At 34.2% G+C, this 15,352-nt stretch overlaps 1 protein-coding gene and 1 long non-coding RNA gene across 8 annotated transcripts in view; one reads left to right on the forward strand and one right to left on the reverse strand.

The window, feature by feature from the left end:
• LOC109043168 (uncharacterized) overlaps positions 1 to 6,945 on the forward strand; it is an 83,337-nt gene extending 76,392 nt beyond the window's left edge. For 6 of the 7 annotated variants that reach the window (XM_019060277.2, XM_072303760.1, XM_019060278.2 and 3 more), the window contains exons 15-16: positions 1,350 to 1,446; positions 2,326 to 6,945. In XM_019060277.2, the coding sequence (XP_018915822.1) occupies positions 1,350 to 1,446; positions 2,326 to 2,457 (229 nt within the window). In that variant the 3' untranslated portion in view covers positions 2,458 to 6,945. Of the gene's footprint in view, positions 1 to 307; positions 394 to 1,349; positions 1,447 to 2,325 lie in introns of those variants that run through there. The other variant, XR_011900433.1, reaches the window with a different exon arrangement.
• Positions 6,946 to 10,124: 3,179 nt separating this feature from the next.
• Positions 10,125 to 14,213, reverse strand: LOC140225308 (uncharacterized). The gene is made up of 2 exons (XR_011900435.1): positions 13,693 to 14,213; positions 10,125 to 11,941 (listed from the first exon to the last, which is right to left on the reverse strand). It is a non-coding gene; the product is annotated as an uncharacterized lncRNA (long non-coding RNA).
• Between the last annotated feature and the right edge of the window lie 1,139 nt (positions 14,214 to 15,352).

Here is a 15,352-nt window from a genome sequence, read left to right on the forward strand (position 1 = left end):
TGACACCTGAATTAATCATGGAAATCCAAAGAACGTATTAATAAGACTATTATAAGACCATTATCCAAGCTAATCAATGACTCATCGAGCACTATATGAATTCAGATAAGAACTTTCTCGTAACAATAGGAGTTTTTGGCCGAAGAAATGAAGCTTAATTAAAAGTTGGGTCATTTCACCTTTTAATTTTTTCATTTGAAAGGATGCAAGTTCCTCTGTGATTTTTGTCAATACTTCTTGACTTATTCACTGTGTACATACTAAATGACTCATACTAACATCTAATACCTATATTTTCGACTCGCAGGTTTTAACTCGGTGTTGTGAATCTAACCAATCTAGTCAACTTAAAATACCTAATTCATTACGCCCTTTTTGTTAATAATTCATCAGGTTTGTATATTTCTAATTATTCTTTCTTCCTTTTTTTCAAATGTTATTTTATATACATATTACAAGTTTTTTTTTTTTTTTTCAAAAGTCAAGGAATATTGCAGAAGTTCTTGCAAGGTGTGTTTTACCATGAGCCTAAAAAGCATTTCTCTCAATTCTTTTGGGAAATTCATTGACTAACTTTTTTTTTATTCAGGAGATGGCCTTTTGATTTTGTTCTTGTCTACTCTTAAATTCTAATTGAATTATTGTGTCTAAAAATAACCCATCTCCGAAATAATGAGAACTTAGTCTCACAGAAAAAATTACATTTAGGATCTAATGCAATTTTTTGAGCAAACTTTTTACTTTTTTGAGTTGTCATGAAATTAACATTAAAAAATCATCACTAATGCAGAATAATCCTGACTTTGGATACTTGACACTGTGTTAATCTGAATATCAGAAAAGTGCAAACTTTTACCCAAATAGGTGGAACACTGAAAGCAGTGTTGATTTTTGTTACTTATACTTTTATAACATAAAACAGTGTTTTTGGGTGCGCCATATATGAAGTCCATGGGTCGTCTCACTCTCCATGCTCTTATTGGCTACCCCTCCACTCTGTGACATCAGGCATATGGACTTTTTAAAATAGGGAAGCGTTTTTCAATATACTTTTTGTCCACACGCTGTCCACATAAGGAAGGTTTGCACGGTACAGATATATCCACATGCTTGGGATCACTGCATATGAACTTAAGAACTAATTCAGATATTATCAGTCCCTGATGACTCCCAGCGATCAGACATCATTACAATTTCATGGAAATTGCCCTTTCATGAATATCTTTTATGTATGTTTCTTGGTTGGAATCAGGAAGTATGATGAAAAGGTTTACTGTCTCATTCTATGTCCACACAGGTTTCTGGCGCCCTATTTGATTTTAATCCGTCCCTATTTTCTCATTTTTCAGATCAGTGAGTCCTCAAGCTGATGAAATGAATAACTGTATCAGTCCTATATTGAACAATGGGATCATACCAGAAGAAGACGAAAAAAAAGTGCAGCCTGTAAGTTCACTTCTTCTCCTTCTTACTCCAGCCCTTTTTGTATGATCCCAATTTTTTACAGCCCTTTTTGCCTCAACCCTCAGCTGTATTAGGCTTGAATTTATTTCCAAGTTGCAATTTTTGTGAGTGTTGGAAATTCGACAATTTTCAGTGTCTCTATCGACAATTTTTGAGCCCTGGCTGTTTTCAAATTTCCATAAAAAATTCGTTGGCATGAGTGGAATTAGACTATAGCAGCGGCCTTCCTGTGATAATTTTTGGGTAATGTTAACACCTGCTGCACAAATTAATATTTTATTCAATTAAATTGAATGTTTTTAGAGTGTATATAAATTACATTCGTTGTCTAGTTTTGCTCCTTATTTCCCCTCACAGTCACAGACAATTTCTTTTTTTTGTTTTGTTTTTTTTTTGAAGAATTTATTGATAAATTACAATTGTCGCCACTACCTTATACAATCTACAGGTATCTATCGACTAGTATTAATAATAAAAGATTATGGATATAACTTAAAGTGAACGTATGATAAGTAAAAAGTAAATTTATCATAAAGGTCCGGAACATGTAATGCTCCGGCCAAAGACAATTTCTCTGTGAAATTGCGCAATCCTAGGGCTCCACTTCAAATGTCTTTGAGAAATTTGGCAACCCTATAGCGCTCACTAGTACTTTCCACCCCACATTGCAAGCAGCACAATAGTGGGTTCAATCAGCTAATGCAATATGCGTTTTTTTTCCCCTGCATTTTTATAGACTTATCAAAAATCAAATTTTTGAAGGAATCTCTAAAAAGCACATAAATAAATCAAAGAAATTCTATTCAATCCGAAATCCCTTTTTCCATAGGTTTAAATGTATTATTTTTCTCTTGATTTCAGAGCAATGAAGGGAGACCACAGCCATTACCCCGTCTTGGTGTAACATCTTTGCAGCCATTTGTTCGAGGCAAATCTTATCGTCCGATTGTCTTTAATCCGTCAAATAGTAATGTTGCTCAAATCGCTAGTTAAAATGTATGTGTAATTTTCAGAGCATGTACTGCAGGCAGTGTCTTATTCCATATTAGAGAATATTTTTTTTCGCTCTAAAGCTTTGAATAGAATTCTATCTAAGTCAATAGACCCCTCAGAAATGCTGAATATCAATCAATACGTAGTTATTCAAGGCATTAGATATGAAGAGACCTCAATAATCCGTCACTTCCAACTTCTTTGTCTAGGCAGTTAATAACTGTAGGGTCCAAGCAATTATTTTCTTCCTTCCTTTAGAGTTACAAATCATTTGTGCCGAAATGAATAAAAATATTTTTTTTAAAACACATTTTCAATTTGGATTCAATTAGATATCCAAGTCGATAGCACATTAACAACCAGAATTTACTTTTGGTCAAATATCATGAATCTTCTTCCTGATTTTGATGATCCAGTCTAATACATACAATCAACTTCCCATGATTTGTAAATGACAGAATCTACTAGATTTGCAGGATTGTGGAACGCTTTCCTTGGGTAGTTTTGAAACGTATACTCTTCCCTGGGGTTTCTTTGATGGAATAAGTAAAACATTTTATTACTTAGTTTTGACCTTATATCAGTATTTATTTTTTTGCTTGAATTCATTTTGTGTTAGTGTGGCTCACTGACTTCATTTGTACTTTCACAATTTCATGATTTTAAATGAAATGATTAAGTATCAAATGAGCAATATTTGGAGTTGGAGATAATGGAAAATGGAGTTGAAAGAATCAAATTTTATTCATTCGATTAGTTCTCCACATACTTCAATTTTTTATTTTCACCATTGTTTAATTAGCTCGTACGCTTCAATGTAATGAGCTAATTATGGGAAATTCCCAAAATGTAACGGAAACCTACTCGCTCTTCCACTCAGTTTATTTAGTTGTCTATCATTAAGTAGGTATCATTTAGTATCTTTTGTGCCTTTCACTTTTCTTTCAGAGAAATTAAGAATTACAATAATTCTAGTCATTACTTTCCTTTATCATCTTCAGTTTTAATGTTAAGTCCTCCTTCTCATTTATTGACCCTCTTCTTACCATAGAGTAATTTGTTAAACAATTGTTACTTATCAGTGCATAGTTACTGTCCAAAAAGCTAACTTTCGACCAAAAAAATTCATCCTTATTTGTATCCTTCATTCCACAAAAAGTAATAATTGACTCCTCTAATTATAAAAATGACAAGTCTTAACCAACATTGAATTTGTTTTTATAAACCATTTCATTACCTTCAACCAACTACCCACAACTTTTTCAGACAGAGTGTATTTGTTTGCACAACAACCATTCTCCACTGTGAGGTGCGCATGCAGAATCTAGCCCAGTAATGATAAGGTTAATAACTTTAATTTTATAAATTGTTGAACATTTCCTAGTTTTAATTTTAATTTCATTCATTCATTTTATTTTGATTTACAATTCCAAGCCCATTAAAAACATTTTGAATCTGTTTCCTCTTTCATTCTTGGAACTTTCAAATTTCATTATCTGTGAGAGTGAATGTGTAATAATTTTTTAATTTTTTTTTTTTTTTTTTTTTTTTTTTTTAATTCTGCTTTTTAAGGTACCTTTGCTCATCCTCGGAAGTTAGCTCTTTGCCGTTCCTTCATTGTTATCTGTTAAATATACAGTCTTGAGTTGTTGCTCTGTAATTTTTGTTGAGCTTTTAAAAACCGTCTTCCCTTAAAAATTATCCTCTTTTGTAGAGCAATTTTTTGTGGACTCAGATGTTTGCTTAAGGCAGAATTTTAGTCTATTAGAACTCTCTTATAGGGCACATTTTTTGTTAGTGCTCTTTAAGATTTTCTCTCCTCCCTAACAAACCTGTTTGTTGTCCCATACAACCAATATCACTTTCTGTTGATCCCTTCTTCCTACTTATTAAACTCAGGTATCGGGTACTATTTACATGTTGTTACTAAATATTTTCTATTTTGAAAGTTTATTCAAGTGTTTGTAAATCTTCAGTTTTATATTTATGTAAATAGGACAGGTACATATTGCAAATAATTTGTACATACGTTCCAAATTGTTTCAATTGGTATATTTTACTGATGAAAGTAAAACATTCATAAGAATCAATACATTTCTTCTTCAGTCTTTCTTTTTTCTCTGATTGATTTTTAAAATGATTGAAATGTTTTTTCAATGGCGTGCTGTATTTGTTTTTGCAGCATGGATGCTTTAAGTATATTTTCAAAAGACAACTTTTCAAGATTATAGGGTAGGATGGGGTCAGTCCGCCACTTTTTTGCCCCAAGATTTTTCCTGAGTTCCCTAATTGATGGATGAACTTGTTTGAATGCTAGGAGTGATCTTTGGACCTTTGACTATGCACAAAAAAAAAAATTGGATTCTTTAGGTGCATTTTCCCCCTTTTTTGAACTTTTTTTTTTTTAAAAAGAAAGTGGCGGAGTGACCCCACGAGTAGGGTCAGTCCGCCACATTCTTAGGGTCAGTCCGCCAGTAGCAAATGAAGACATGAGAAGTGCTGGAAAAAACAATTTAATTAAGAAAAATGAAGGAAAACAAACATATCTGAACTCAGAACTTCAGTCAGTACAAAAAAGTCTATAACTATAAGAACGAAAAGTTAATTTTAAGGGTCTAATAAATTTCAAAATTTGAATTTTTTTTTTTTAAAAAAAAGTTAAAATATTAATAAAAAGTCGGTGGTTTTGAAATTGAACTACATACATATAAAGGACTAGCCAGTGTAGCAGCACCTAAACCTAAAAAGGGGTCACTTAGCCAGTAGCAGAATGACCCTCGGCGTCACTGGCGGAATGACCCCATCCGGCTTCGCTGCACAAAATTGTTACCTGACATGACAAAAGTAAAGATATTTCAAAGATCAAAAACGGAATCAATAGCCTTGAGTGAGTAGTTTACGATGATGTACTTCCCAAATTTCGATCACCAAACCACCAAAGTCCAGACGAAAAGTTCCAAAAAAGAAAAAAGTTACGATCGGGAGCAATTTTAACACTTGCGCCTGTAGGTTAGTTGTAAACAAATGAATCATGCCGGGAACAACATATAGTAGACGAGCACTTCCAACTGCTTACTCCCATGCTTTGAATTTCCCAATTCGACCACCGCTAGGGGCGCTACGGTCGACTGGCGGACTGACCCACCCTGGCGGACTGACCCCATCCTACCCTATTTATGATAGTGATGGTTTTCACTTCCATGAGAGCTCAATAAAATTTATTTTTGAAGCTCAATATGTATGCAGGCACAATTTTTCTCTATTATGACTATATCCAATTTCTAAATTTTAGCCGCTTGATCATTTTTAAAAAAAAGTCTAAGGAAGTCCACCGGACTCCTTTCTACCTGTGGGGTTCTATGAAATATCCTCCATCCTCTGGTAAAGTGGCTGTTTTTACAGCTTGCCCTATCATCAAACCTACCGCTTACCAAAACCAAAAACTTTTCCTCCAATAATCGATAGATAAGTACATTAATATCAGTATTAACACTTCTAAAATGTCTAAATTATGCTTCCAAAGACTAATCCACAAAGTATCTTTTGTATCTCAGAAATTTTCATGGTGTCTGACAATCTCCATGTAAATTATTGAAATGTTATTTTATCAAATGAATATGTAATCCTCTCTCTCCAAAATAGTCTCTTAGCTTTCTAAAACCATTTTTTTCTGTTATTGGTGTGTGCTATCAAAGCGTGCTGTGAATCTTAAAGCTACGGCTGCAGCTATACTGAAAAGAAGGGAAGAGTCTTTTTCACATAACTCTTGCTCATTTGTAATTGCTTTTAAGGTACTGGGAAGATGCTCAATCTGCCCATCTTTTCAGAGTGGCCGTTTTCATCCTGGCATGTTCAGTAGTACTTTTGAGAATATCAACGAAGATAATATTGCGAGAGAAGTGGAGGTATCCAATAGATTAGCATTTCATATTACTTGACAGTGTGATCCTAAATGGGCTTCGTAATCGCTTAGTTATAATGATTGCTAATGTCAGCGCATGTACCAGTTTTTCCCCCTCTTGTTTTTCTTTCTTTTTGAAAGTGAAATTGTGGAATACCTGTAAACTGAAGGAGAGAAGAGAGCACGTTATTTTGAGAAAAACTGTAAAAGTTTCAATGTGTTATTGGCCTTCGCACAAAAACTGTTCTTGGATTTTTTTTTTTTTTTTTTTTAGAATTTCCATCTATGGCTTATGCAGTTCTTGTGCCGAAAGATTTGTTCTTAACATATATCAACCAATTTTCATGTTACACTTTTCTTAAGTATCAACCAAATGAATAAAGTATCTGTTATATTTTTTAAACAAAAAGAATAGTGTATTTTCTACGGAAAATACTCTAAAAACAGTTGATAAGTACAGAGTTTAAACCATTGTTAAAGTAGTCTAACCTGTATTTTATTTTTATTAGAGTGTAAACTGTTTTCATTCTTTTTTCTTTTATTCAATTGTAGTATAAATCTTCAAAATAAAACATGTGTATAATTTACCTATAGTTTTTTAGTTAGTCTTGAAATGAACCTAGGTCAAAATTATCTTGATTGCTCCTTAGATATGTTGAAATCCTGCAAAACCAGGGACATTATTCCTAGTCATCCCTTAAAGAGCTCCTTTCCCTAGAAGGGCCTTATATGATTTACATTGTGATTACGGAAGCCTTTAAAATAGCATCCTTAAAAGGAACATTTTTATAAGCCTCAAGTGAAATTCAAATAGAAGAACTTTGGAAATAGATCTTTGCAAAGGATCAACAACAAAACTTGAAAAATTCTCTGATTTAAACGAAATGCAAAATGAATATGGACCTACCTTAAAATTTTCATGGTTTGCAAAAAAAATTTATTTTATAATTTATTTTATTTATTTTTTGTGTGAAATCGTGATGACTCACAGAGAACTATATCCTTACAGGTATATTGTTGAACATCATAAGAGATTTGTAAAAATTGTCCTTTCGATAACGCTATGTTAAAGGCTTCCATAATCACAATGTAAACCATTCAGGGACTTCTTAAAGAAAGGAGATGTTCGAAAGTAACACTGTAAATACTACTGTCAAGTTGCTTTCAAAGAGCTTTTGAGGTGAGTAAGTTCAGGAAACATTACAAAATTTTTGCCCTAGTCCCGAAATATTCTCCCTCTTGTTTTATTTTATGAAGGAAATAAAATCTCAATTCATTATTTTGCCAGACACAGAGAAAGGGGAAAATTGACAAGTTTGACCCAGATAGCACAGGAATATTCAGAGAATATTCTGAGGACATTCATTGATAAATCCAGAACATTCTCAGAATATTCTGAGAATGTTCTCGGAATATTCTCAGAACATTCTGAGAAAGTGTGAATGAAACAAGTTCAGAACATTAGGAATATTCTAGGAATATTCTGGGAATGTTCCATCAAAGAACATCCGTGGGACATTACAGAGAAGAAAATTCCACATAAAAATTTCCACGGACATTTTATTTTTTAACGATTGAAGAACAGGAAATGTTCAAGATTTTTTTTTTAAATTTTGATAGAAAAAAAATTGAACATTTTCTATGGCATTCAAAAAAAGGAAGGAAATCAAGACACTTTTAAAATTAAATACATTTGCGTGTTGAATGATCATTTGCGACTTTGACACACATTTAATTTTAAAATCATGATTATTTTTCTGGTCATTACAAATTGTAATATTTTTTTTAAGAAAGAATTGACAGTACAGGGATTTCTCGTAACAGGGGGGAACAAAAAATGTCGGTGGAAATTCATGATTCTACGGTAATTGAAGCTGGCAGTGGAAACTTTGAAATAAGATACCATAAAATCTAGAGAGGAAAAACGAAAGAAGTATCTTTATTCAAAAATCAAATTTAGCAAATAAGCTGTAGGCGATTGAGAACAGAACGCTGATGATAGCTTGAACTGGAGAAGTGGTCAAATGAGAAAATAAAATTTACAATTCGAACGCCAAAAATAACACCTACTTGTGCGCTTTGACATTGCTTAGCTGCGCCTTTTTTTAGGAAGAAAACACAAATTTGGGGCTCTTATCACAAGGATTTCCCCTGAGAAACTCTTACCTACTAGAAAAAATAAAGAAAATGAAAAACATAATAAATTTAATATAAATTACCCCTGAGAAACTCTTACCTACTAGAAAAAATAAAGAAAATGAGAAACATAATAAATTGAATATAAATTACCGAAAGTCACAAAACAGGTAACACAATTGAGAATTGACATACTTGCTGATGATAATGATTTGAAGAAATATTGACGGTGGAAATTTATAATACTACAGTAAATGAAGCTAAATGACGATAAGGAATTGAAATTGTAACTTCAACACGCATTTAATTTTAAAATCATGATTACTTTCCTAAACATTACCAAAAAATACAATGATACCTTATAAAAATAAAAGTATTGACAGCACAGTGATTGCTCGTTAGAAAAGAAAAAAAAAAAAAAATATGTAGGTGGAAATTCATGATACTACAGTAATTGAAGCTGGCAGTGGAAACTTTGAAATAAGATACCATAAAATCTAGAGAGGAAAAACGAGAGAAGTATCTTTATTCAGAACGCTGATGATAGCTCAAGCTGGAGAAGTAGTCAAATGAGAAAATAAAATTTACAATTCGAACACCAAAAATAACACCTACTTGTGTGCTTTAACATTGCTTTACTGCACCTTTTTTTAGGAAGAAAATACAAATTTGGGGCTCTTATCACAAGGATTTCCCCTGAGAAACTCTTACCTGCTAGAAAAAATAAAGAAAATGAAAAACATAATAAATTTAATATAAATTACCCCTGAGAAACTCTTACGTACTACCCGCCCGGCAAAGCAACGTTGCAAAAACGTTGCGGCAACATTGCCAATTATCTGGTAATGTTTCCTGGCAAAGTGTTGACAAGGTTGTGGCAAACAGAATTTTGTCTCACGGGCCGCAACGTATCCTGGCAACGTTTCTGCAATGTTTCACAGTAATATTACCATGTTATTGCTGAGTAACATTTCGGATATATTATCCTGGCACTTTTTAAAAAGATTACACAGAAACGCTATCATAACGTTACTTGAATTATTGAGGCAGTTTAAACCAGGACCAACTTTACGATTACCCACCCTCTCACCCGGCAAGGCAACATAGCCAATTACATGGGTGCGTTTCTGGGCAACATAATGGCAATGTGACAAATTGTGGCAAAAAATATTCCGTATGGATGCCACCTTTAAGTCGATGTAAATTTTGACATGTTTGGAGAAATGTGAAACCGTAACAAATTGGACCGAAAAAGATAAAAAAAAAAAAAAAAAAAAAAAAAAAAAAAAAGAAGCATGTGAAAGTCAAGATAATTAGGTAACCCAGCCTTTCCTTTTAAGCTGACTTTCTTAACCATTAAATTCTGCACAAAAGATCCTAGTGGGACTTGTAATTGATACTCTAAGTCTGAAAATTCAAATTGAGCGGGGAAAAAAATTATTAAATCAAGTACATTAACACTTAAACAACAATCAGTGTTCCATAATCAAGACTAAACTTTCTTCAGGGCCAAGAATAACCATAACAAAAGAGGATACTGCTAGTAATACCACATTAGAATACAGAGGGAAGTAAACTTTTTAATAGGCTCCCGAATGAACTAAAGAGTATGATAAAAAACATTTTAAAATTTATTTTTAAAATATATATTTTATTATTTTTTCTTCTCAGACAAGAAAAAGCACAGTAATTTCCAAGAGATATGGTTCAAAAGTTCTTCTAAAAAGAGGAGAGCAAGACAGGAGAGGCCGCATACATTTGACAGCTAAACTAGGATTAATGGCCTCAAGATCAGCCTCCGAGGCTGTTTCTCTAACTTTTCTAATACTGATCAACTGTCATCAATAAATTTATTTGATTGAACCAAGGACAAAGATTTACTATTATACAATGAAAAGATAGAATATACAATTTTTTACAATATAATGTTCAAACCTAACAAATTTTACACTCCATTTCTCTACTTCTAACAATTTTTGACTTGTTTTACACAACCTTAAAAAAGAAAGCTCAGAACAGAGATGCTTAATTGTTGATTGTAAAAAAGTCAGTTTCGAAAGTACAAAAAAAAGGAAGGCAATTTCTCAACCCATGTAGCATTTGGATTTCAAGATTAAGTAAGGGAAAAGTAAACGTAAAGTAAGCTTGAGGTAAGCTTAAAGTAATGGTGAATTCACATTTACTTCACGATTAAGTGATCCTTAATCAATTTTGAGTAAAACTGTCACTTTTTTTGAGAAGGACTTTAAGTAATCGTTACTTGAGGTTTATTAAATCAGTTTTACCAAATGATTACCTAACAATTTACTGTACATTAAGTAACACTTATATAATTCTGAGGTGTCCATTTCTGAACCAAAATTTAAGCTAATATTGATATCGCCACTTTCCGGCCAAAGTATCGCAAGCTCCATGCGAGGTTTAAAAATTTCTGCTGCCATTTAATTTTTTTATAGAGAAATCGTTGAATCTGTTTGAACATTTCACTGATTTTTATCAGCAGCACTGAGAAAATTTAGTGAAATTTTTCGACAGCTTTGTCGAACAATTTCTCTGTAAAAAAATCAAATGGCGGCGGAAATTTGTGAACATCACATGGATCTTGTGATACTTTGGCCGAAAGGTGACGATTTATTCATGCATTGATTATCAATTGAAGCTTACATCACTTCAGAGCCGAAAAGTTCCATTTGCTCCTTCCTTATCTTCTTTTTCTTAATATTACTGCAGCTTTAGTGTCGGAACGAGGCCTGTTAGCTGCAATACTTTATGGTGAAATTTAACAGGGTGATATACACCACCCGTTTCAGGCTTATTTCTCAGAATAAATTTGTACCTACATGCTTCAGACTCATGGAGCCAACAAACCGAAGGGAAAAAATGCAGAATTGATTCAATTACAAGGGCATTAGGTAATTTTATTTCATTTATTGACAGTTTCCTGTGGCAAAATAGCATGCAAAAGGAAAATATAATAGATATGACTCACCAAATTCAACTGATCCTTCATCAAAAATAAAACCTGAAGAAAAACACCAATGATGCTATTCATGATACTTTGGACACAGCACTTTCCATTTCATTTATTTTCTCCTTTAGAATAGAGCAATGCATATTAAAGGTAACTAATCGAACTTCACACCACTTCAAATTTATTAAAAAATTTCCGGTCAGACATAAAATTTTTAGGAAAACAATAGCTGCTAAGTACTTATGTTTATTTTCTCTGAACACACTTCAACTTCTTTTGATGATGTTGCTTTGAGGCGATTCATGGTGAATTTCTCAAAACCAGATGATTTTTAGTCGCTGCTAATTTCCTATCGGATGACTGCTCAGATGAGAAACTGACAGCCATGTCATAGAATAGTAGCCGCTTTCTTAATCCAGAATGTAAGAAATCCAGAAAGAGGGAGCAAGCTGGAGTGCAGGAAGCCCTTCAAAAACCTGAAAAACAGACAAATAAACAGCATTATACAAGGCATGGTGACAGTTTGATGAGGTGACTTGTGACTGTTTAGCTCTTAGATTTTATTCATACTTGACGTGCAAATTTTATCCGTTGAAAAAAAAAATTACCTAGATCTCCAGCTGTTTCATTTAAGTAGAATGAAATTTTAAAATAATCATAAAATTGCAATTCTTTCAAAAACTATAAATCGGTGTAACTTCTCAATTGTTAATACCAGAGATTTTTTCCAGAACTCTCTTGAAACTGAGGATTTTAATTTTTTGCCCTGTCTAATGTAGAAAACAGGTACCTAAGTGAGGTACAGGTAAGAGGAACACTTACCAAAACCAAGTTGCCAACAATTTATTTTCAACCCGTTTCAGCAAATATTTAAACTGAGAAAAAGTAGGCATCTGAAATCGGACTTTAATTATCTTCTTTTCTCCCCCTCCAATCAAACACAACAATTGAAATTGTTACATCATTAACACATATCTCTTTGAAAATTGACCTTACAAGTTCCCAAAATTTAGGTTAGTGCAATGTAACATGATTTTTCTCATTTATTGTGCTCTTGGAAAAAACAAACATACTGTTTACCGCACTCTAGTTCATTTGTGTAATAATGCCCTAGCATTCAGTACAAGTGAAACGGAGCCTGAGAGACGATAAACTGGCTCGCTCTGAACGCTTGGATACTTTCATATCTTGGTCCTTACACGCAGTTTAATGAAATGCTATTCCGATGTGATGATTGATCATGCTTAATTTTTACGGCAATCTACATTGCCGTGGTGGTAGTAAATAATCAAGGGACAAAGAGACGGAGGCAGGGCTCACGAGAACATCATTTCTTTTTATTCCCTACTAGATATTCTAACATGCAGAAGCTCAGTTTTAAGAAAAGTACAATGGGTCAGTTGTATATGTCACAGAAACAAATTATGATACTTAGTTGCAGGTCCTTTTCGCTGACAGTGCTAAGTCACGCGAGTGATGTACTGAACATTCAAGAGGTATCATTTTACATTCACTGAGAGAATTAGAAGAGGTTATGTGTTGGATCAACCTAATGAAAACGTACCAGGTAGAGTGGGTAATAAAAATAATAGAGAACGGGACATATCATCACTCCTTGGACAAATGGACGCAACTTTGTATTGTACTGAGCCATAATGTTCATATAACTTGGTGCGTACTTGCAGGGTTTGTGTGAAAATGGAGGTATGACCTAATAATAAAGAAGCGATGAGATGTTTTAATAGCGAGATGAGCTTGGCCCAACTTAGTGAGTGGGACATTGGTCAAATCGGGACGAAGGTCTAAATTTGCGCACCTTTCTGCCGTGATGGCGAAGAGAGCCATAAGCGCATTTCTGCACGAGCCATGATTAGCACATGATTTTATTTGTCTTGAAGTTCATCCCAGCCTGCACTTATCGCTCTCTTCGCTATCACTGCAGTGTTGTCTCATGAGAGTAATAGAGACTTCCAACTTGTGAGACAAAAGTATTTCATGGTTTCCAGTGAGTCCTAAACGATACCTGCCCTCTCCATGTTTTCCAGAACGACTTTTCTTATCATAATAATGACACTGTGACAGGTATGTCATTTCATGTGAGGAAGTGAGAACAGAAATTTCGTTGCTGGAGGGAGGAAGATCTCAGTTGATTTAGATCATTAATTTTGGGTAGGGTCTGTCGATCTACATTTCCTGAATGATATACTAACAAAATTTAAGTACTTACATTTATTTTGGAGGCTGCATCAGAAGAGAGACTGGAAAAATACACCAAAATCGTCTCTGGCTGTAACAACGAGACGAGGTAACGGCTGGACGGCTAGCGCAACCAGGCATATCGGCATAGAATAATAAAGCTAACGCCTATAGAAGGGACACTCGCGTAAGCGGCCGTTGTGACTCTCGCCTGCTGTGTCCAGGTTTGGTTAGGTCTCGTTGCCCTATACTTTTCTGAACCCGCCAGCTCTTTGCAAGGTTGTCAAATGTAATAGTAGGGCCCAGCTAATTGCAGGGTTGCCAAATGTAATCAGTGGTGCCAAAGGAGAGTCTAATGTTTTGCAAGTGTAAAAGTCACTGCCACAGAGTAAAAGAGTTTAAGTATCAAAATTTATGTAACGAAAACGATTTCCACAGCCTCGTCGTGCTCATGCTGGCCAGATGACTGATAAAATCACATGTGATCAGCTACAGTTAGAGTGTTACAGTTGGCCATTGCCGCCATTTTCATTTCTGAATGTAAACAATACCCGCCAGCTCCAGCTCAAGCCCTTTCCACACGTTGCAAGTTTTGCTGCAAGTGAGCCGAAAGTGGGAGTCATCACTCATCGATGATCGTGAAATTTGCGTCCCGCCCGCAAATTTCACGATCATCGATGAGTGATGACTCCCACTTTCGGCTCACTTGCAGCAGAACTTGCAACGTGTGGAAAGGGCTCAAAGCAACAGCTCAAGAGCTCCAAGTCCCTGTTCTTCTTCTTCGTCACGAAATCTGCGAGAGTGTCCTTTCTATAGGCGTAGCCTTATTATTCTATGATATCGGAAACGGACGGCGGAATTGTAGGTTAGGTCGTGAGTTTTGGAGGGAAACTACGAAGCACGCTGTCGTACTTACCCGAAAAGTTCCGGAAGAAGCCGAATCGTATGATCGTATGGTTACGGCGCGGCTCGCGTTTTCAAATAAATTAAAACCATATTTTAAAGATAAAACTTTCTTCAAAGCACGAGCAGATCATCCGAAAACGCGAAAATCTAAAGAAAGGCACCCACACAGCTAATTTTTTCTTGACAAAGAAATTCTTTAATTAAAATTAATATTTTTTTTCATCTAAAGAAACATCAATGAGACCAATTTTTTTCTAAATTTAAATAAAATACTTCATTTCAGTTACACTCAATTTTTTTGACTCAAAAATATGTTTCACTGAGGAAAAAAAAATCTTCGTCGAGAATAGGATAAGATCGAAAGAGTTGATACGTCGCTGCCAAAGGTCGCTGCATTGCAGGAAGATTGACTCGGACTGCCCGTATCGGTGCATAAACAGTGCCCCTTCAAGGGCCTTTGCGGCAACATTATATACAATCGGTCCTTCTTCCAATGTCCACGGCTAGAATAAGAAAATCTACGTTCCACAGCGAGTAACTTTTTATGGACGCGTGCTGTGACACTAGACACTTGGAAACGTTTACGTAAAAAGAAAATAAATAAATATATTATAAGTATGAAAGCAATTGAAAAAATAAGTAATAAAAGTAATTTTAACAAAATACCCCATAAAAATATATAAATAGATTTTACCATCGAAAATCAAATAATAATATATAATATAAATTAATTAATACATTTTAAAAAAATTAAAAAATTGATTCGTTTAAGCGCGGAAAAACGA

The sequence above is a fragment of the Bemisia tabaci genome, chromosome 1, assembly GCF_918797505.1.
Source record: "Bemisia tabaci chromosome 1, PGI_BMITA_v3".
Taxonomy (NCBI): Eukaryota; Metazoa; Arthropoda; class Insecta; order Hemiptera; family Aleyrodidae; genus Bemisia; species Bemisia tabaci.